Source organism: Rhipicephalus microplus, chromosome X, assembly GCF_043290135.1.
Source record: "Rhipicephalus microplus isolate Deutch F79 chromosome X, USDA_Rmic, whole genome shotgun sequence".
Taxonomy (NCBI): domain Eukaryota; kingdom Metazoa; phylum Arthropoda; class Arachnida; order Ixodida; family Ixodidae; genus Rhipicephalus; species Rhipicephalus microplus.
The window spans coordinates 60,175,745-60,198,943 of NC_134710.1; the positions used below are offsets into that span (position 1 = coordinate 60,175,745).

Below are 23,199 nucleotides of genomic sequence, written 5' to 3' on the forward strand. Positions count from 1 at the left end.
TACTTTTTTTATGGAATGTTGTAGACACACAAAATGTTCATGGCTTTCACATCTTGCCTATGGTCACTTATAACAGCCCACGAGGGTCCTCGTTCTTTGACAACATTCCTGGAGCAAACTATATCCAAAGTGGCTTCACAACTCAGAGGGAAAGAACCAAAGTATAAGGTAAGTAGGGGTCTACATGTGTTATTGTGAAATAGACTGAAAAAAAAATAATTGAAGGGCTCATTTTTCTTTGTTAGTTACAATATTAATGAAAACCAGCAGACATTGAAGAGAAGTAACGTATCGGGAATGTTATTCGTACTCCTTTAATTGCATTGTAGTAATTATCATATACATGTGAAGAAATTAAAGTATATGGAAAATCAACTTGCTTCTTGCAGGGACCAAGCTTGCAACCTTTAGATAACGTGGCAGATGCTCTACCAATGAAGCTAAAGAGGCGGTCGTCCTACCACCTACTTTACAGGCATTTCTGGTCATTATTGATGCAGAACTATCAATAGCACTGTCAGTACTATCGATAGTTTAGGAACTATTGAACTACTTATGGTAGAACAAATCATTGGTAGTGCTGTCGATAGTAAGTATGATACAGCACTATAGTATAAAATCAGCTGCGTGAACTCATTCCACCATAAAGTTTATTCCCGAGTGCGTGGTAAATGGTGCAACAGGTTGAAGAGCAGGAAAGCTAACATGCTCTTGTTATTTCACTAGAATGCTTTGTCGACACATGATAATGATATGTGAGGTTTCATATCCCAAAACCGTCGTATGATTTCGAGAGGTGCCGTAGTGGAGGGCTCTGGAAATTTTGACCATCTGGTGTTCTTTAACATGCTCTGACATCGCACAGTACACTGGCCTCTACCATTTCACCTCCATCGAAATGTGACCGCCACTGCTGGGGTCAAACTCGTGACCTTTGGTTCAGCAGCCAAGCACCATAGCCACTGTTTCGCTGAAGCAGACTACACATGATAATGAAGAACTATTCATCTGTAGCCGAAAGGAAGCTATTACTTATGATGGAACTGCAAGGCTTCAAACTTATATTGCATTCTATGGTTTCTAAGTAAAGATATCAAGAAGTAATTGTTGGGGTTTTACATCCTAACATGAAAATATCAAAAACTAAGTATGCTAGTTGTAAGGTGTAACTGATTGCTTTTGAATATGAAATTTCTGTATGGATGTGACTCAGCATTTTTGCTATGGAAATAATGTTTTTTTTTTTTTAATATACTTTATAAACAAACTTAGTATTACTGATAGTAGGCTCCTGTGAATGTTTTGGTAATATCATTAGCCAACAACAGCATAGTTGTTCAAGCACTATCAGTAATATTGTCACGACGTCAAAACAGAGGTCTTGCCGCAGAGATTGAGACAGCAGAAGCAGGTCGGTATTTTTAATAGGACGTGCAAGCTAGTTTTTCTGTTACATCAATTTTATAGTCCTTCATGGCACATGCACGACCGCCATCGTCTTTCTTGATCAAGCATGTGACATTTTCCTCCCTCCGAAAGAGGCATCGTCCCGATGCACAACTTAGGCGCTCTACCAGGCATATGAAGTGTTCACGCCAACACGGTAACCGGGAGCTAATTAACTCGATAAATACGGTTTCATACGCACGACGTGCACGACTTCGGGTAAATGCTTTTGGCGCTTAGAACTACAGTCAGTGTCGGAAACAACTTCGTAGTTCACGTCGTTCAAGCGTCGCGTGACACTGTATGGGCCAAAGTACCGTCTTAGCAGCTTTTCAGACAGTCCACGTTGACGTATCGAAATCCAGACCCAGACCTTGTTACCTGGTGTGTAGCTAACAAACTTGTGTCGGGGGTCGTACCATTGTGCATCTTGATGCTGTTGATGACAGATGCACACACGCGCGAGCTGTCTGGCTTTCTCGACGCGCTGAGTGAATTTTTCGGTGTCTACATGGATGTCATCACACTCATGCGGCAACATGGCATCCAACGTTGTCGTGACTTCGCGACCATAGATCAGACTGAATGGCGTCGTTCCAGTGGTTTCTTGTCGAGCGGTATTTTAGACAAAGGTCACGTACGGCAATATCTGATCCCAGTTTTTATGTTTCGTGTCAACGTACATGCTGATCATGTCTGTGAGGGTCATATTGAGGTGCTCCGTCAGTCCGTTTGTCTGCGGATGGTATGCAGTTGTTCTCCGGTGAGCTGTACCACTGAGTCTGAGAACCGACTTCTAAAGCTCTGCGGTGAAGGCAGGTCCTCTGTCTGTGATCACTGCTGTCGGAGCGCCATGCCGAAGGACGATGTTTTCGATGAAGAACTGACCGGCTTCTGCTGCTGTGTCGCGCTGCATAGCTTTAGTCTCCGCATAACGGGAGAGGTAATCGGTGGCCACAATTATCCGTCTGTTTCCTGTTGTGGAAGTTGGAAAAGGACTCAGGAAATCTATTTCAATTTGGGTAAACGGCCTCAATGGTGCTTCAACTGGATGTAAAAGACTGGCTGGCTTGCTGGGCAGCGCTTTTCGTCTGTGGCAGTTGGTGCAAGTTTGCACGTGATGGTTAAGAGCAGCAGGTAACTTTGGCTAGTAGTACTTGCATCGTAAGTTGGCATAATGTTCGGGTGTAGCCTACGTGACCAGAAGTTACTTAATCATGGCACGCTTCCATAATTTCTTTTCGAAGAGAGGCAGGCTTGACGAGCAAGTGTGTGTTGCCAGTTGGTGAGAAGTTCTTCTTATAGAGAACATCGTTTCACAAGCAAAAGATGGCAGTGCTCTGGCAAATAACCGTGGCACGTCTTTACGCCGTCCTTCTAAATATTCAATGAGTGGTAACAGCTCGGGGTCATGCGCTGCTCTTGCGCAATGGTGGCCATGTCGACAACTCCAAGGAAGCTGCGTCGATGTTTTCGTCATCACGAGCAACAGTCTCCACTGGCAACCGTGAGAGACAGTCGGCGTCGGTGTGCCTCTTCTTGATATATAGATGATGGTCATGTCGAACTCTTGAAGCCTTAAGCTTCAGCGCGCCAAACGGCCAGATGGATCTTTAAGGTTGGTGAGCCAGCACAAAAAGTGATGGTCGCTAACAACCTTGAAGGAGCGGCCGTACAAATATGGACGAAATTTGATGACCGCCCACACCACAGCGAGACACTTCTTCTCGGTGGTCGAGTAGTTCTCCTCCATGCAAGAGAGAGCTCTGCTGGCGTAGGCTATTACTCTTTCACGGCCGTCTTGCCACTGCACCAGAATGGCACCCAGACCTACATTGCTGGCATCAGTGTGTAGCGCTGTAGGGGCTTCCTGGTTGAAGTGCGCAAGGACTGGAGGTGTTTGCAGGCATTGTCGTAGTTCATTGAATGCAATTTGCTCTTCTTCACCCCCAAAAGAAAGGGACGTCCTCACGTGTAAGTCATGTCAATGGCGCCGCAATAGACGAAAAGTCCTTGATAAATCGCCGGTAATAGGCGCACAACCCTAAGAAGCGTCTCACGGCCTTTTTGTCACGTGGTGCAGGAAATTGCGCTACGGCATCTATTTTGGCCGGGTCAGGTCGAACACCCTCGTGACTGACGTGACCTGGGAAGCTGAGTTCATTGAAACCAAAATGACATTTTTCCGGTTTTAAAGTAAGGCCGGCCAAACTTATGGCTTGGAGGACGGTGAGTAAATAATGGCTGAGATGTTCCTCGAATGTTTTTGAGAATACAATAACATCGTCCAGATAGACCAAGCATGTTTGCCACTTCAGGCCTGATAGCACGGTGTCCATGAGACGCTGATAAGTGGCTGGCGCCGAACACAACCCAAAAGGAAGCACCTTAAATTCGTAAAGGCCATCGGGCGTCACAAAGGCAGTTTTTTCGCGATCTCTCTCGTTGACTTCCATCTGCCAGTAGCCGCTTCAGAGGTCCATTGAAGAGAAATAGCGCACATGACGCAGCCGATTGAGTGAATCGTCTATGCGTGACAGTGGATAGACGTCTTTCTTCATGACTTGGTTCAACTTGCGATAATCAATACAGAAGCGCAAGCTGCCATCTTTTGTCTTGACCAAAACCACGAGGGACGCCCAAGGACTTTTCAAAGGTTGTATGACGTCATCCGCGAGCATCTTCTGTACTTGCTTCTGAATCTCGTAGTGTTCTTTCGGAGCCACACGATAGGGGTTCTGCCGAATCGGTCGGGTGTTGTCTTCAGTAATGATGCGGTGCTTGGTCAATGATGTTTGCTGGACCTTTGACGTATGCGAAAAGCAGTCTTCGAATTGGTGTATAAGTTCAAGCAGGCGCTTCTTATCAGAGGGCGGTAGCGTGGAGCAGATGTCCACCGACGAAGTTGTCGAGGCGGGGACAGTCGCGTCATCTTGTTGCAAAGCAAAACAATCCCTGGCTTGGTCTACATCATCATAGTAGGCAATTGCGGTACCCTTCTGGATTTTACGGCGCTCGTTGCTGAAGTTTGTGAGAAGCACTTCTACCTGTCCACCAGTAAGCACCAGGATGCCCCTCGCGATGGAAATGCCTTGCGTGAACAAAAGAGCGACTATGTGCTCCGCTATCATCTCTTTATAGCACGGCCACCCACTGAACATCGACACAAGGCAGCATGATCTCAGTGGGAGCGTCACATCGTCGGCTATTCGCACCGCGTGGTTCGTCGCTGCTGTTGTTGGCATATGGATGTGCGCAAAATGTCACAATACGTTGAGGGATGTTAATAACAGCACCATGATCTTGAAGAAAATCCATGCCTAGAATTAGCTCTTTATAGCAGTCTGGCAACAGGATGAAAGTGGCCACGAAGCTAGAATCCCCGATGCGAAGTCGAGTGGTACTTTTACCCTTGAGAGTCATCAGCTGACCGCCAGCACTCCTTATGTGCAGCCCTGTTCACTGTGTCTTGACCTTTCTAAGGCGGTCGACGAGCTCTTGTCGCATCTTGCGAGGAAGCGCAGCCACTATTGCACAGAACACACAACACAAGCGCTTAATAGTGCAATTGTGCAATAGTGCAATATTGTGCAATAGTGCAATATTGCTGTGCAATAGTGGCTGCGCTTCCTTGCAAGATGGATCCTTACCAACTGGCCCGATACAATTGTTTCTTGTCGGATGATTGAGATGTTAATTGATTGACTTCTCAATCGAAAAAATTGAAAGGCATGATTGAGGTGCCAGTGTCGATCAGTGCTGTAACGTGATGTCCGTCAATGAGAACGCTAAAATTGGCACATACAACTTCACCGGCATAGTATTCGTCATCTTATTGGTCACCATTGTCGTCATACCTTCTTGCGATGATAGGGGGAACTTTTCAGTGTCTCGACGATTCCACGAGGTCGCAGCAGTTAGTTTCTCCGGCGCTGGCTAGTCGAACGGCCTCAGGTGACGTCCGCGTAGCTCTGAGGAAAGTCACGGTGACGCGCAGGTGATGGAGATCGCCAGCGACGCGGTTGAGTTGCTAGGCCAGGCGACAGTTGATCGGCATCGTGGGCACGACGGTCTTCATAGCGGAAAAAAGCGGGACGAGAAAAGTTCCCGAACCCGGAATCGCCATGACGGCAATAGCCGGCAGTGTGACCGGGTTCTTTGCAGCGAAAGCAAGTAGGTCGACGGTCGGCCATGCGCCATAAATCAGTTCGGCGAATTGGTAGTCGTCTTATAGAATCCCGTTGCCACCAAGGTATGGCAGCGGGTCGTGGCTGGAAGGGCGTTGCCACAAATGTCGGTGGAGGACGATAGACCACATCAGCGTAGCTCGCTGGATGTGGCTCAGGACTTGGCGCGGGTAGTGTAATGGCTTGCCTCAACTCCTGACGGACGATTTCAGCAACAGATGCAACAGGTGGTTGGGTAGGGGGAATGCAGAGGGCCTGAAGTTCCTCACGCAGTATTTCCCTAATCATTTGTCGCGGGGAACTTTCGCATACGGCAGTGTTTTGAGCTGCAGCACTTACTCTTGTGTGGTTTGGCAGGCGGTCAAGGTGTCGACATCATTGTTGCAGTGCGCGCTCGATGACAGTCGCCTCTCTTATGAATTCACCTACCTGTTGTAGGTGGATTTCGTACTAGGTCCGCAAACACTGGTTCCTTAACACCCTGCATTAAGTGACGCACCTTCTTCGCCTCGGGCATGTTAGGGCCAGCTCGTCGAAACAGACGGATCATACCCTCTGCGTACATGTCGGCTGTTTTATTGGGTTTTTGCACGCGGGCCTCAATCAGTTGCTGTGCGCGATCCTGTCGGTCAGAGTTCAAAAATGTAGCGAGGAGCTTTTGACGGAAATCTTCCCAAGATTGGAATGTAGCCTCGCATTTCTCGTACCGTGTGCAAGCGCTATCTTCCAGTGCGAAATATGCACGGCCAAGTTTGTGCTGTTCGCTCCAGTGGTTGGATACAGTGATCCGTTCGTACTATTCGAGCCAGTCCTCGACATCCTCGTACTCTTCTCTACGGAAAACTTCAGGAGCGCGAAGATGTTCAAGAGTCACCTGCGAGGGAAGAGTGGTCTGCGATGGCAATATAACCGTGGATGTAGTAAGAGCTGCCATGCAGGAAAGAGGCGGAACAGGTGCGGACTTCGGACCTAGGCCTAGTAGGCGCCGACTAAATCGGTGCACCGGAGTCGTGACGAGGGGCTGAGTCTCTGGACTAGGTGAACGGGTCCGAGCAAGACTGTCCTGCATCAGGTTGTAGGCTCCAGCACCTCCACCAGCGGCATGACGTCAAAACAGAGGTCTTGCCGCAGAGATTGAGCCAGCAGAAGCAGGTCGGTCTTTTTAATACAACGCGCAAGCGAGTTCTTCTTTTTCATCAATTTCATAGTCTTTCATGGCACATGCACGACTGCCATCGTTTTTCTCGATCAAGCACGTGACAATATTACTTGCAATGATGCTACCAATAGTACTGTCGATTGCAGTATCGGCAATACTATTGATAGTTTATCAACAGTGCTAGTATTATCAACAGTTTTTTATACTATCGATAGTTTAAAAAAAACTATCAATGCTATCAATAGTCCAATTACCGATAGTTTTTAGTCATTACTGTGGGTGAAAACCTGGGATTCTTAGCCAGTTCCGCTCATAGCCATCGTGGTGACGATTTCATAAAAGTGCTTAGTTCTATATAATCCGAAAACAGTGTTTGCACACACATTTATATAATGTTTATGAGTGCTCTGAAGGAACCTTGCACCACGAAATCTAAAAGCATTTCTTTTAAAAAGCAACTTAGACAATTCTTTAGGTGTACATACCTCAGCGGTTCAGGCCATGATCATGTGCTACAGCACAACTGCAATAAAATGGTGGCAAACTTCACTTAGATGACCTGTTGTCACTCATTGCTATAGGAGACCATAGAGTTAATTGATCCAAGTTCCTATTACTATTGCCTTCAGCAGCACTGGATATGAAGCAATCTCACCACTGATGAGGAAGTCGTACTAGCCGGTAGCTAAGAATGCACTACTGCACCAATACTGTGCTCTGGAGTTCAGGTGTTTTGGCAGCGATCCATGCCACCTGATTTATATGTGGTGTTACCAATACTCTGTATGATGATTAGTGGAGTATTGTGAAAATTTTTTCTTGTAGGCAAGTGGCATAGCATCGATATACGGTGCACATGATGAAGAGATTAGGAAGGTTTAGGGTGTGTGCCATGCAGATTTTATGCTTTTCTTGTGAAAGGATTCATGAGGGGATGGTACCATGCACAACATTTTATATAAATGGTGCTTTAGCAACTTTCTTAATCATAGAAAAGAGTGCCAGATCTCTTTATGTGAATATTCCATACTAGTTCTTGCATTTGCCCACTATGTTCTATTAGAAGTCAAGTGCTGATAAGAATGAGAATGTGGGTCATATTTTGCAGTTGTAATCGTGTATGTGCGAGGGTGAGCCAAGAATAATGGAGACTTGATTCACATCATATTCTCATGTGCTAATGTTGATTCACATCATATTCTCATGTGCTAGATGTTGTAGATGTGTAATCAATAGTGTGCATGCTATGGGAGGATAGCACCCATCTCCAACACTAGTCCCATGCGGACGTCGTGTAATTGGAATTTCTGAGCTTCAATGAACCACAACCTAAAGTGTTTCTCCCTGGCTGCTGGCTCTTGCTGTACTGGTTTGACAAGAAGTGATCTCGATCATTGAGTTCATGTGTATTATGAATGTCTTTACCGCAGGGCTGTTATGCTCAAGGTTTCCGATGTGTCATAGAATGAAAATTATCATCATCATGAACTGGCACTTGCTTACTCACCACCCTAGCACTCTGTACAGAGAAATTAAGGGGACCCTGAAAAGGTTTTTCAGCATTTAGACTAAAGCGTCATCAAACCATTCACACCACAAATTTAGTGACACACCATGTATGTCATACCCTCCTCCTTACCTCTGCCTTGCCTACTCAACTCATGAGGCACACTGGCATCTCTGGAAATCGCAGAGCTCTCATGAGCGCACTCAACGATTTGAACTTTTACCATTCTAGACCTCCAAGATCACACGACAACAGGTTGGACGTAATCTTGAAGGCCATCATACAGTGTGCCTGGCAGCACACATGGCGTCTGGCAACAAGGATCGCTTAGTGGTTCATATCTGTTCCGACAGGTGCTGCCACCCTCCCAGCCAATCTTCCACGCATTCTACAGCCCATGAGAGCCAATCAGATCAGCAGCCACGGTGACGTCAAGTGGCCAGAGCATGTCGCTTTGTGAATGGGCGGTTAAAAACGCGTTTGGCTAAGTCACAGTGATATGCAATGATTCGCAGCTTTAAAGTGTAATAAATTGCACAGTTTAAGCAGAGAGCTCAGATTTGTCCCTAAATGACCCTTAGGACTTGGTCTACTGGTCCGATGTGTTTGTACAAGATCACTAAAACCGTTTCAGGGTCCCTTTAACAAAGGAAGCTGTTTACACAGAGAGTTCAAATTTGTCCCCAAATCACCCTTAGGACTTGGTCTACCGGTCCGATTTGTTTGTACAAAATCACTAAAACCCTTTCAGGGTCCCTTTAACAAAGGAAGCTGAAATGGGGAGCCTCTAATAGCCATGTATAGTATGTGTAGAGACGGAGAAAAGACCGACACCTGCATTGCCCTGGTTGCACACTTGTTTTTTTTTTCATTCTATTGCATGCTCTTGAGAAGCCCCGCTTTAGATCCACTTTTTCACGCTTCATCTGTGCAGCGTGGGGTTTCCCACCGACGTTTTCCTGCGGTAGACTCAAAATCCTCCCAGGACCGCGGCGTGGTCACTTGCCTCCTGTAGGTAGAGCCGATGCCGATTTCCTATGTGCCAGACCTGATGGCAGTTTGGGTAGAGGGGTCTGAAATATCTATCAATGACGTCCCTGCCTGGAAATGCCTCTACCACCCTGCCGAATTTTCATTGCAGTGTGAGCACAGTGTCTTCATTGACAATGAACAAACACAAGTGCGCAGACAGAACGAAAACGATGACCACTTTTTTCTTTCTTGGTTTACACTGTCTGAGCTGCTCCTTCTTGCTCATCACATGCTTTAGCAGGTCATGTGCAGCGGGCAATACTCCTCATCCAGTACTCCTCATACTCCTCATCCAGTACTCCTTGCTGATAGCCACACGGTGTGCTTGCTGGTTATGATGTGCAATAGTGTGAGCGCTCGTACACCTTGGTGTCCTCACAGTGTTGCGTTTGCGGTGTACACGTATCCCGAAAAAGTACGGCCACCAGCGTGGGTCCGGTCTTAGCGAGCCGCAGGGCACGCGTTAACCGTCGCCGTGGTGAGAACACGATACTGCTTAAAGTCGCAACACTTTATTGTGGCAACACCAAACGCAGTACAGCCCGTTGCAAAGGCGCGGCGGGAAAGCAAATAGGCTTATCCACGCCACAGGCACAAAGTACTACACAGGGTGCCACGAGCACGTCTCCGCGGTAAAGGTGATCCACGGAGACACTGGGACCAAGGCCCGGTTGCTCGAGCGAGGGCAAAGGCGCTCGCGTTGGCTTCGGAGGGAGACGGATCGGCGTAGCTAGGCCACGCACTAGGACACCGTACCGCCCTTCGGCCGTGAGTATGCAGTGGGGGCAACAAAAGGTGAGCGTTCGCCTCGGGCGCGAGGCGCCGTCAGCGAAGTCCGACGAGCCCCGAGCGACGGGAGTCGACGGGCGGAAAAGATTGCGTGGCTCACCGTTTGCTGTCTCGGAGAGTACTGTCTGCCCGCTCCCGACGCAGCGCGCAAAAACCTCTCTGGAGCCTCCGCGCGCGGCGCCACAGTCAACATCCGCTACCGGGTGAGGGAGTTAAACGTCACTTCGCTCACCCACCACGGCAGACAGCAAAGGAGGGCAGACATGTCGGGACATGAGAACGGCAAAAAAGGCAGCAAAGCCCGCGCAAAGGCAGCGGGCTAGCCCCAATTCCCACATCCCCCTCTCCTAAATTTGCCCTTTACCGGTATGCAAAAGGCAGCCGGACGTCACCCATGCAGTTAAAATGACACTGCTATGAGCGACAGCTAACCTCAGTCCAGCCCTGCTACAGCTGCTAAAAAAAATGATTACAAAGGAGAAACAAAACATAAATAACAAAATAAACACATGACACTATAAAGATAACTGCAGAAGGTAGCACAGAGAAGTGGGACTAGTGTTCGTGGTGCTGAAGCAGGATAGCGTCCACTGCGCGGAGGGGCGTGACAGTGTCCGCTGGGTGCGATGCCCGAGTGCGAGGTCAGAGGTACAGGAGGGGGCTCACTGCTGGCTTGTTGCTGCGCTTGATAAGCCGCGAGTCCGACGAAAGCCGCTTCGGTTGTTAGGAGGCCCTGCATTTCTGGCTCGATGACGGAGCTGGACGTTGCGGGAAGCCGGGCCTCTCCAGTGGTCAGGGAGGCCGAACTGAAATTGGCTGCGAGGCACCCTGCCGTTGGCCGGCAGCATATAGCTGCTTTCAGCTGGCCTCGCGCAGAAGCCATGGTGGAAAAGGCAGCAGGGCTTCTTCGACGACCGCAGAGAGCAGAGCATAGCCAGACGGTCTGACGTCACTGGGTCAATGCCCCCCCAGCACCTCCAGTGTCCGCATCGATGGGGGGAAAGCCATGACGCACTCTTCGCGGGCTCGCACCGAAGCGTCATGCACCCACACACGCACGCACACACACCGCCGACAGCTGCGCAAGCGTAGGCGCAAAGCGTCCTTCGTCTCTCTCTTCCAGCCAGCACCGACACTCAAGGTCATACACAGCTCCCTTCGCGGTAGACGAAATGAACACAGGAAAAAAAAGTAACAACAGAGCAAAATGACACTCAACATCTGGCAAAACAAATGTAAAATACAAATAACACTTAATATTAGACAAAATAAACATAAAATACACATAAACACTTAAAAAAAACACTGGCAGCAGACAGGGCGGGGTCAACTTCTTTACGAAAAAAGGCCATAAAGAAGCTAACCTATACTGAGGCTAGACAGTAAACTGAGGGCCTTCGGTTGCGGAGAAGTCCGCCGTCCGGCACGAAATCACAAAGGTGACCGCTTCCTCAGATTATACCGGTACGGGGTCCGAAGGGAGACCCACACCGAGGGAGGCGCTGCGGAGCGTGGCGCTGTCAGTCAATGCGGGGAGAAAACTCGTTACTCGAGTCTTCGCCCCTCCGCTGTCCCATTCAACCTGCCTTGAAAACGCGTTTTTTTGCTCGCGTGCTGCACGCGTTCTGCACGTGTTTTTGAGAGTTTCGCATCGCGTGCGGTGCGCTCTGTCCACATTTATTAGGATGCCGCAATTGAGGATTTTTTTTTCGTGGCAGCAATTTAGTAAAAGGGCAGTGAAGCAAGTTGTAGCAGACGACGCCATCCTCGTCATAGCGAAGTGCGTTTCGCAAGTGAAAGACGACGCTGTTTACGACGTTAGAGGTGAATAAAACTTTCTGTACGTGCATTATTATATACTTGTTTTATTTGGTTTACTCTGTGTACTATGCACTATGTTTGTTCCTGGATGGATGGGTAAGGCCGCTTCTCGTGCTTTAGGTTAAGCGGTTCGTGCACTGTGACTGCTATTAGTTGGGATACCTTAATTTACTAGCACCTACCCAAGTTATCGTGCGGTGTATACACAACACTTCAAAAATAAATGGTCTATTTTGGGCTTCTTTCTGACCCACAACAATAATTGACATCTATCTCGCGTGTCTTTCCTTGCATTATCACCGTTCTCATCGCGGGTACCTTGAGTTCACTAACAGCGTGCGTACCATCATGATGAGCGCCCAGCTTTCAGAGAAACTTTTTTGTGTGTGTCTAATCTGCAGGGGAAGAGCGCATTGCTATAAAGGCATTTTATCTTGGTCACGTATCAAAAATGCACCGTGTTGTTCGGGCTGCCCCTGCACACTCAGTAACCACTAGTTCACTGTATCTGCCAACGAACGTGCAACAACGGCTAATGCATTTTTTTCTTTTTTTCATAGTTGCCCAAGCTTTTGGCAACCACACACTTCCGTCGGCGCTACGTAGATTTAAAAATATATAACAACACATTACCAATACCACATGTGTACACAGCTTCAACTACTACGTCCCCAACAATATCGAATAATAGTAGCAGCATAAAATATTTATTCACTATTTTTTAACAGTGCTCTAAAGACGGGCGTTGAAAAATCTATACATTTAAGATAGGGACGTGCATCTCCCAGTAACTCGATAGATTAGAGAAACGGTGACGCTGGAATTAACACATGTAATTTTGAATGTATTGCACGCGTGCTAATGTTTATGAAAAAAAAATTGTTTACATACTTTTTTCGGCGCACTGCTTTAATCCATTTCTGTCGTCTGCTTGTTTCGTACCATCGGTTTGGGAATCGGTAGAATTTCACTGGTGGAGTCGACCTCTTCGTGTTTGCATGGTTATTGTGACAGTTGACGACGTAGCGATGTCACCCCAACAGCGACGCAGCGATGTCACCCCCTTTTCTGTTGGGGTGACATCGCGGAACGAGGGACGTTTCACGTGCAGCGCGTGCTTCGCAAATGCGTGGAAGCCAAAGGGAGCACCTCGTCAAGACAATTTAACGGCGCCCGCCGCAGAGCAAGCAGCGTATACGGTGCTCCGTCCTTCCGAGATTCGAAATGGATCACTTTGCTGAGCCTTCAGTAGCTCTTCGCTGCTGAAGGCGATTCCCATTCTCCCAAATGGGGGAGTCTGGTATCGCGCCCACTCAGGACCACAGCAACCGCCGCGTGAGTCAGCGTTACGGGTTCGCTCTCGGCCTTGTGGCCTTCGGAAAGCTCCCCCGCTCGGCCGCTTCGCGGTGCTCACCCTTCTCCGCCGCTGTTTCGCCTCCGACACTTGCATGTGCTAAGGCACCGCGAGCGGCCGTCGCACCGAAATCTAGGTTTTCGGCAGACAACAGGGGGCACAAGATAGCGCGTCAGCTACCACGTAGGAGCGTATTCACCACAAAAAAGGGTGACGACACGGGCGAGCCCCGAAGGGCGTCCGTAGATAGAGGCGGTGGCCTCTTTGTGCAACGCGGCATGCCACGAAGCAGACATGTTGCGACGAGCCCGAATCGCGCAGGTGAACTGACTCGCTAAGAGCAGTCAAAAGCTAGAGCTTTTGATACCGCGTTGGGCGCCAGTGTGGTGTACACGTATCCCGAAGGAGTACGGCCACCAGCGTGGGTCCGGTCTTAGCGAGCCGCAGGGCACGCGTTAACCGTCGCCGTGGTGAGAACACGATACTGCTCAAAGTCGCAACACTTTATTGTGGCAACACCAAACGCAGTACAGCCCGTTGCAAAGGCGCGGCAGGAAAGCAAATAGGCTTATCCACGCCACGAGCACAAAGTACTACACAGGGTGCCATGAGCACGTCTCCGCGGTAAAGGTGATCCACGGAGACACCGGGACCAAGGCCCGGTTGCTCAAGCGAGGGCAAAGGCGCTCGCGTTGGTTTCGGAGGGAGACGGGTCAGCGTAGCTAGGCCATGCACTAGGACACCGTACCACCCTTCGGCCGTGAGTACGCAGTGGGGCAACAAAAGGTGAGCCTCGGGCGCGAGGTGCCGTCAGCGAAGTCCGACGAGCCCCGAGCGACGGGAGTCGACGGACGGAAAAGATTGCATGGCTCATTGTTTGCTGTCCCGGAGAGTACTGTCTGCCCGCTCCCGACGCAGCGCGCGAAAACCTCTCTGGAGCCTCCGCGCGCGGCACCACAGTCAACATCCGCTACCGGGTGAGGGAGTTAAACGTCACTCCACTCACCCACCACGGCAGACAGCAAAGGAGGGCAGATATGTCGGGACATGAGAACGGCAGAAAAGGCGGCAAAGTCTGCGCAAAGGCAGCAGGCTAGCCTCAATTCCCACACGTTAGAGGGCAGTCATGTACTCTAACATCTTGATAACCTTGAGACCTCGATGAGAGGCATTGTGGAATGCTCATGACAGACAGAGCTTTGATGCCGTGTTCCTCTAGTCCTCTTCAGCAGGTGGAAGAGGCCTGTCCCAATAGATATGCTGCCTTCATATACGTCCATACTTTTCGTCTTCTGATAGCGTGGTTCGAAAATCACGCTTCACGAGTTTGAAGATGCCACAAAGGGAACACAAAGTCTCTCCAGGCCTTGAAGTGATCGCTGGTGATGATGATCATGCTGCTAGTGCTATGGCAGATAGTAGGTGAGGGGGTGTCAAGATGTCCGTTGCCTTGTGGTTTTTAGACGATCGCCCTGAACCAGGTTTCTCTTTTGACGCTCGACTCTCCTCTCTACTTTCGACTGCAACTTGAAGGAGCTTCAAAATTGCCTTCACTTTTTTGTCTCTCAATTAGACTGCACAGTCCGCGGCATCTGTGTCTGTCTCCAATCGCCTTGATACTGGATCGCCAGGACCTCTGACAATGAGCACATCAGAACTTTGTGCAATACAACTGTGTACTCTGATGATGGCATACCAAGGCTTTCCAAGCAGCCAGTACTGAACTATATTTGCTTGCACAGGTCCCGCAGCCTTGATGCATGAGACAAGGTCTCAACTAGAGCTGTGTGCCGCCACGCCGTGACGCTTGGCCCAGCCGCCGACGCCATGCCATAAAGACGGCGTTGCTCTGGCGTGCCACAATTCGTTTTTTTTTTTTCATCACGATGCTGCTGCGAATGCGCTAACCTCGCATGATAAAGTTGTACATGCCATACAGTTTTGAAGGCTCTGGCCACACGGTCGCCCCGCTTTTACCAAAACGACCTAAGCCAGCAAGTGTTTTCACATCATAGTGTCCTCGGTGATCGGCAAGTGCACTGCTGATGCCGATTGCAAAGGCCACAGGTTCAGCATAAAAAATCATATCACAAAACCTAGAGTGAAATCTGGCTCGAGTGTCTATGCGAGTAGAACTTGTTGTAGGGCTAGTTGGTAGATCATTGCAAAAAATTAAGACTTGCTTCATTCTTCCAAATATAAAGCTCATTGCAGAAACTGTGCATGACCTCGATATTGACCTAAAACCGGGACAAATTCAACCGAACTGGGGTATTACACACTGCTGAGAATTCTTCTTGAGCTTAGGCACTAGCAAATAATGAAGAAAGTATTTTAATTGGTGAAAATAAACATATGTATCGAACTCGGAATATGCATAATCAATTTATAGAAATAAAAATATTGCATAGAACAGTAAATAATAAACATTTTATTATGCCAATGGCAGGCATGTGTTCTCATGCACAGAAATATTGTAAAAGCAGTGATTCGTATACAACAGACCTCTCTTTTCGCTGTAAAGACCATTCAGTACACAGCAGAACAGATATTTTTAACACCATGAGGTTCAGTGGATCATTGAGGGGCATTCACGTAGCTTCGTCGTCGTTTTGCGGCCTTGTTGAGAGCGTCTAGGGAAGACGTAGCTATACAGACAATAAAGTGAAATTTATGCAGTTCCCTTGGTAAATTTCTGATTATGTATTATTGGCGATCGGTACGAGAACGACACTTTGCCAAAATTATAAATACCAACGGTAAATATGCAACATTGCCTAAATCGAGAAAGCTAGCGTGCTCCCACCACTTTCAAGAAGATAATGTTCCTTGTGCCGCTCCGCGACACGCACATATACGCACGCCTGTGAGCACTGTAGGCCAGGTGAAGCTGCTGCGTGCAGAACCAAATTGAAACTGAGAATACTCATAGGCAGTTTTCTAATGCAATTCGATCGCAACTGTGTACTCCCCATCATTCCCACAATAGTTGAACGATCGCACCACCCAAATTTCTTCAAGGTTATAGTACAAATTTGTATGAGCTTCAGCAAGCGACAGGAGTAAGCACTCCGTACATATGATTAACCAGCAAAAGCCGAAAAGTGTGGTCCCGGTGTTCAGCTGTGGGTTGAACCTGACACTGCACTAAAGGCTTTTGCAATTATTGGTTACATGATGTTGCTTCTTATGAGGTTAGAAGCATGTTTGGCTAGGTCTACTACAGTGTTTATTTCGCATGGTTCACATTGTGCCTCACATGATGACAGTCACGGAAGAGTGTAATTAGTAGTTAAATACTTTCAGATTGCATTGCGTTAATCACATTGGTTGTTCTCGAACCTCAGGTGGTGTGGAGGTGTGGAGAGTTATATTTATTTATTGTAGTAAGCACTATCTTTCGCATATCATGGTATCCTTTAAACGACATTGTTTTCTCTACTGCTTCTGTATGAGTCTTTCATAACTTCCATATACAGATAAATATATCTGCAGGTTTGTATGCTTTATTCTTTTGGCATTTACTCATGGAAATAAATAAGTGCATAACTGAAAAAAAAAAATGAATGGACCCAGTACCATTTTGTCATAACTTTCATATACAGATAAATATATCTGCAGGTTTGTACACTTTATTCTTTTGGCATTTACTCATGAAAATAAATAAGTGCATAACTGAAAAAAACAAACAAACCAAGTACCATTGTGTCTGATTCTTTGAGCAAACGAAATCGTCATATAGGTGTTGTGATGCAGCTCTCTGCCCCCGCCCCCCCCCCCCCCTCTCCAAAAAAAAAAAAGAAAAACTGATGCCTCCCTGAAGTCAATTGAGCAATGTATGCAGATTATGCATGAAGAGTCGGTAATATGATTTGATATATATATATATATATATATATATATATATATATATATATATATATATATAAATAAATAAACACAGGTTCGGTTCCTGCTCACCGCAAGTTATCTTTTCACCCACTTTTCTTTTTTCACATTTACATTACAATTGGCTCTAATAACTTCCCCTATACATTCCTTGGCAGTATTGTCTGTTAGGTATCATTAATACTGTGTCAAAACACTGAAAAACGAGCCCTTAAGTATACACTACTTTCCTATATATATATTGAGTAAAGACTCTAATAATTGTGTCCTTCATACCATCTTTTATTTGATTTGTCACCACGGTAACCATTGCTTTGGGGTCACTGTGGCATAGAGCAATTGTATGGGCTTGGACATAAGCCACGTTCTTGCTGAAAGTCAGATAAATACATGAGAGAAGACGTGCGAGCGTTACACTTCTTTGAGTGCAGCACTACACGAAATCTCGCGCTACTATTGCGATAGCAATTATATGGACACTCTCAGCTGGATTTTGCCACCGGCGTCGGCACCGATGTCATGCACTGTATATGTATACCTATCTATATATATGAAAATGCAAGAAAGAAAGAAATTCAGGAAAAAAACAACACTTCGGCACGCAGAATTGAACGTGGGACCTCTGCGTCGTGAAAGGAAGGCGTTAACCACTGAGCCACCCCGGAGCACATCCTTCACCGTTCAAACGGCAAGCTACTTATATCTACCACTCACCGCTGCTCACGAGCATCTCGAGGGAATTGTGTTTTCAGAATTACCAGCAAGATGGCACAATGAGCGCGCGGCGGTGCCTGCTCTAATCTCCTACGCGTACTTTGCCTAGATTAGAGAAGGGAAGCGACACTCTCTCACGCGCCCTTATCTCGCGGCAGCGAGGAGGGGAAAGTCGGACGCCTTGGCTGGCCTCGGGCTTTACCTGGAACGATTCTGCTGTAGTTACCGGGTGCACAAAGGTCACTGTAATCATTGCAGTCTCTGTTTGCGAAAAGCGCACACTTTTCAGACACAGCAAAGTAACAAATGAGACGTTTATTCGCGAGCATCCGTGCCGGTCAGTATGTTTTGTGCGTTATTTGTGTGTAAGGAACGCGGGGCATGTTTCGATCTGCTTTCCATTCTGTGTGTGACCTTTCAATTTGTTCTTATCGCGTTCATTGCTTCGCCTTTCTGGCAAAGCTGTGACATTTGTTCATCCGTCACCGGGCAGCTATATGCGACGCTATCAGTTCTTTGGACAAAATACGTTCAGTTATAGCGACTTCCCGTCACCTTAGCGCCCGGTCACATGCTGTGCTACAAGCCGGCGCTCTTTCCTAGCACCTTATTTTTCAGTACTGGGTATGTGCACGCTAGTCATGTCGAAAGGTATTCACGACTGCTCATAACGCCACTAGGACGATATTGACGTTATACGAAACTAAGGCATAGACATTGGTGAGGTCAATCCACTCTTCCCGATGCGGCAGTGCATGCTCCCTTCCCTAGCAGAAAGCTCACATGGTGCTTCTTTATATTGGAGGCTTCTATCCTGGCGATGGCGGTTTTCCCTGCCCTTACCAAATTCCTGCCAAAAAGGGCAAGGGGCATCACAGAAAAATTAAGGTGGCTTCCACCATCATATTTCAGAGCCACGGAACACCACCGGAGTGCTGCGCTGAACCGAAGAGGACTTTAGCAATACAGAGCTTTGCTCAAGGAGACAGTCCATATTTCCATGGTATTGTCTTCTTCTCACTGTGGAGTATACCCCCCCCCCCCTTTCGTGCCGTGCCGCCGCCGATCGGATGAGCCCCACGCTGGTCACGTGCCGCCGCTGGAGGTTAAAACACCGACGCGCCGCTGCCGGCAATTTCCGTACTGGTGCACAGGTCTAGTCTCAACTGGTTCAATGGCAAGGAGGTTGTCTATGTGAATGTCAATGAGGGATCCTTTCGGCGAAACCTTTTGGCGAGCATCTTGACGACAACGTTGTAGTTCACTACTGTTAGGCGTACCCCTTTAATGGCCAGCTTAGCAGCACCAGCCTTGTACATGTTTAAGTACTTGAACTTTTCGATACCAGTGAGGTCAAGGTGTGTGTGGATGGTCACCTCGTAGTGCTCCCAGAACTCTTACCAGTCGCGGTTTTTGCCCTCGAAAACTGGCGCTTGAAGGTTTGGCAAGGCTACTTGCAAGCCCTGTGCTCGTGGTCTTTTGTGATCAGTGAGGTTTTTGGCCAGTGGTGTCCGAGCAGGCAGCTTCCGTGGATTTGCTGTACTTGTAAGCCTCGGCTGGTTGACTTCAATGCCTGTAGAACCAACCGGTGCATGCGCATTCATTACGGATCAAGACCTGCTGATGACTTTCACGATTTTGTCATAGTAATCCAGAGCACCCATAACTTTTTCGTCAAACACCTCACTATCGAGAGCATCAGTGATGTGTTTGTCAAGTTCAGCAAGAGCTGAATTCTTGTCGTGAAGCCTGTCAATGAGTTCCTGCAAGTTCGGGGAAGACAGTAAAGTGCCAAGCAAGAGGATCTCACTGGCCTAGAACAGGAGTCTGGTGGTGGCACTGCAAAGAATGCTTTGATATTTTTCTAACTTGTCCATCCTGGGAATGTATCAGTGCAGAGGATGTCTGCCTTCTCGCGAGTTTTCGGCATCAGTAATGTAGAGAAAGACAAACACTTGCTTTGCTTTGGTTGAACATTTCCTTTTTTGTTCTATTGTGTGGTCATGAGCAGCCCCACCTTACGGCCCCTTCTTCGTGCATCTTCTGTGCAGTGAGGCATTTCCCGCCAATGTCTTCCCACAGGAGACTTAACAGCATGTGTAGAACAGCAAAGGGTGCAAAAGAGAGAGTTGTGAGGGTAAAAATCCAGCTAAGCCAAGACCAGCTGGGTGCCTGCCAGCTCTGCTGTGACCTAGCTTTATGCGACTTAGGGCAAACTGTGCTATTGTGCTTGTCCCAGCATGTGTTGTCTATTTCAAGGCAGGCAGGCCAGCAGGCATGCAAGCATGCATGCTTGGTTGGCTATCCTACGCTAGAGGAATAGAAAAGGGCAGTATAAAGATGAGGGAGAGATTAGAGGGAGAAGGGAAAGAGACAAAATGGTCAGTAAATGGGCTGATGCATACGCAGCAGTGATCTCAATGGTAAAAATGGACATAAAAAGGGTAGGGTTATATAAAAAGTTCTTGATGTACTCGGCAATAAATACTGGAAGTTACAAATGTAGTCTGCTTTTTGTGTGTGCATGGTTCTTCCGTTTGGTCGGTGTATTTTGTGAGCAATGCTAAATCTCATGGTGAGGTCAACTTTCATATTACCAAACCAGTTTTCAGAATTGCCAAGGCTCATACAAGCAAGGTTTTTCTGTGCAAATGTCATATAGTGTTTCATTTGTTTCAGGAACTTCTGAGCTTGCTCTATGAAGCCGAAGTAGCAATCGCACGGTGTGTGAGCCTCCGGAAGAAATTTAACCTTGACCACGGCACTGCAGACCCTTCAGCCACATCATCTGGCAGTGGTGGTTCACACCGTCATGCTTCAAGTGTTTCTGCACAACTAGGAGGTGCAAGAAACCAGACTGCAATTGATGTGAATAAGTTCGTGCTGGACCTTGTTGACAATCCAGAGGTCTCAATACCAGGTGCAGGGAAAGGCTCCGTTGGGAAGCTAGTTTCTCAGCTTTTCGTTGACTCTATGAAGGTAAGTTTCACGTTTCTATGTCCTTAGATTTTTTTCTGTAACTTTCAATTCAAGTGTTGGTTTATTTTTCTCTAGCAGGCAGGCATTGCCTCGTAATCTGCCTCACATTTATTTTATGGAGAATGGCATGTTTATAGGCCATTAATCAAAGACCTGCTCAAAGGACAGTGCAGAAGAAGAAACTACTGAGGAGCAATACTATAATATAAGCCCTATTAGCATATTATGCTTCCACAATATCAAAATGACTACTCTTACAGTGAGAAGAGGTTTAGCAGGTCAGAAATGACACAAAAAAGATTGGTGGCAGTACTGTTCTAAACCTAGTGCTCTAGCCTGCCTTGACACCTTGGGCTTTATAGAGTTTCTGTATATGCCATAAGGTTAGCTTATAACAATAGCTCTAAATTTTTGACTGTGTTACCTACTTGGGTATAGTTATTTGCGTTTAGATATAATTTATTTCTTATATATGTGTACAAAAGGGCTGTGTTACGTTATTTTCTAAAAAGTTTTCTAGCATTTTCAATAGCTCTTCTTTTGCAAGACCTCCAGAATATAAAACCATGCATTGAAGTTTATGATGTCACTTTTGCTATTACTAGTGTCAACGTATTAAGAAGGAATTCAAAATGAGGAAGCTTCGTAGTAACTTTCTCTACAACTAATCAATCTATTATGGTGAATGAGTAAATACAGCGAAACCTCGTTTAACCGTATTTGGCCGGAGCTCGCAAAAAGTACGTACTGAACAGTAGTACTGCTTAACAGAAATAGCATCAGGTCGCTCACTTACCTTTCAAAAAAAGAAACCTTCAGGGAGTGCGATGAAAGAACAAAAAACGTGCAGTAATTTATTAACTTCGCGTGACAAAGTCTGTAATCTTCATTTCACGACGTGGCGGCCTAGCAGCAACGACAGCGGCCTCAAACTCACTTATGCTGTGAGCCAGCTTTTCTGCCAGCCCCCTTTTCTCGGCAAATACCCGCATGACGCTGACGAAATGCGCAGCTTCGGCCACTGTCCGACCTGAATCACCCGTGTTGTCGCTTTCCGTGTCGTCCTCATCAGTATCATTTGGTGACACTTCGATAACCGAGGCAACAATGGCTTCGTTGGACATGTCCGGAGATGTCTGCACATCGCTGTCTGCGTCTCTGAAGTCGGGGAAGGAAATGCCTTCCGTAACTCCTCAAAGAGTTTTGCCGTCATCCATGCTTTGGTGTTGCTGCGATGGATGACCCCTAATGGCAACCGGGCACCTTTGAGACATCTAGGCTTCGCCGACTTTGCAATCACGAGGAGCGCAGTTTTGTCGGTTCTAGTCATGTTTACGCAAAACGCCACTGATATTCTGTCTTTTGCATGCTTGCCGCCTTTGAACGCGAGCATTACGCCTCTTGCCTTTGAATGCGAGCGTTTCGTCTGGTAGCAGCTTAAAAAATACCGCCGATTCATCCATATTAAAGATGTCATCAGGTGCGTAGTCTTCCAAGATGTTCTTCAGCTGACCATTTTGCCACTGCTCCGTGCCATCCACGTCAGCAGCAGCACCTTCTCCCGAAACAGTTCTCGTGGTAATGCCATGCCTCGCCTTAAATCTGGCCAGCCAGCCATTGCTGCACACGAAGTTCTCATGATTGAGCTGCGAGTCAAAAACCAGGGCCTTCTCCACGAGCAGGGGTCCGCTGATAGGCAGATTTTTTGACCGTGCAGCTTTTAGCCACTTCACCAGCGCCTCCTCTACATTCGAAAATGCCGAACCGCATAGCCGGCATCTTTTCGCAGTTGCAGCAGCACTGCTGAGCAACTTCTCTCTGGAATTCCAAATTCCACACACCGTGGTTAACGGCAGGTCTATTTCGCGTGCCAGTGCCGATTTTTTCGTGCCACTTTCAATAGCACAAATTATGTCCAATTTCTCATCTATTTTCAGCACTCTATGCTTTTGTCCCAGCTTTGGCATGACGCAAGTCAGAAGCAGCACAAGCACACATACACAACACGTGAAAAACGACGCGAGAGCTGTACGGCACGGATCAACCAGAGAACACCTATGCACGGCGCCAAAGGAACAAAGAAAGCAAAGCAAGCGCACACCATGTTTGGATGGATGGATGGATGGATGGATGGATGGATGGATGGACGGACGGACGGACGGACGGACGGACGGACGGACGGACGGACGGACGGACGGGCGGACGGACGGGCGGGCGGACGGGCGGGCGGGCGGGGCGGGGCGGGGCGGGGCAGGGCGGGGCGGGGCGGGGCGGGGCGGGGCAGGGCGGGGCGGGGCGGGGCGGGGCGGGGATGGACGGACGG

The 23,199-nt window shown here is 47.7% G+C and overlaps 1 protein-coding gene across 3 annotated transcripts in view; it reads left to right on the plus strand.

The window, feature by feature from the left end:
- The window catches only part of Rab3GAP1 (RAB3 GTPase activating protein subunit 1), a 358,494-nt gene that overhangs the window by 300,956 nt on the left and 34,339 nt on the right, over positions 1–23,199 (plus strand). For all 3 annotated transcript variants that reach the window (XM_037427224.2, XM_075876887.1, XM_075876886.1), the window contains 2 exons: positions 77–168; positions 20,577–20,876. In XM_037427224.2, coding sequence (XP_037283121.2) covers positions 77–168; positions 20,577–20,876 — 392 coding nt within the window. The remainder of the gene's footprint in view (positions 1–76; positions 169–20,576; positions 20,877–23,199) is intronic.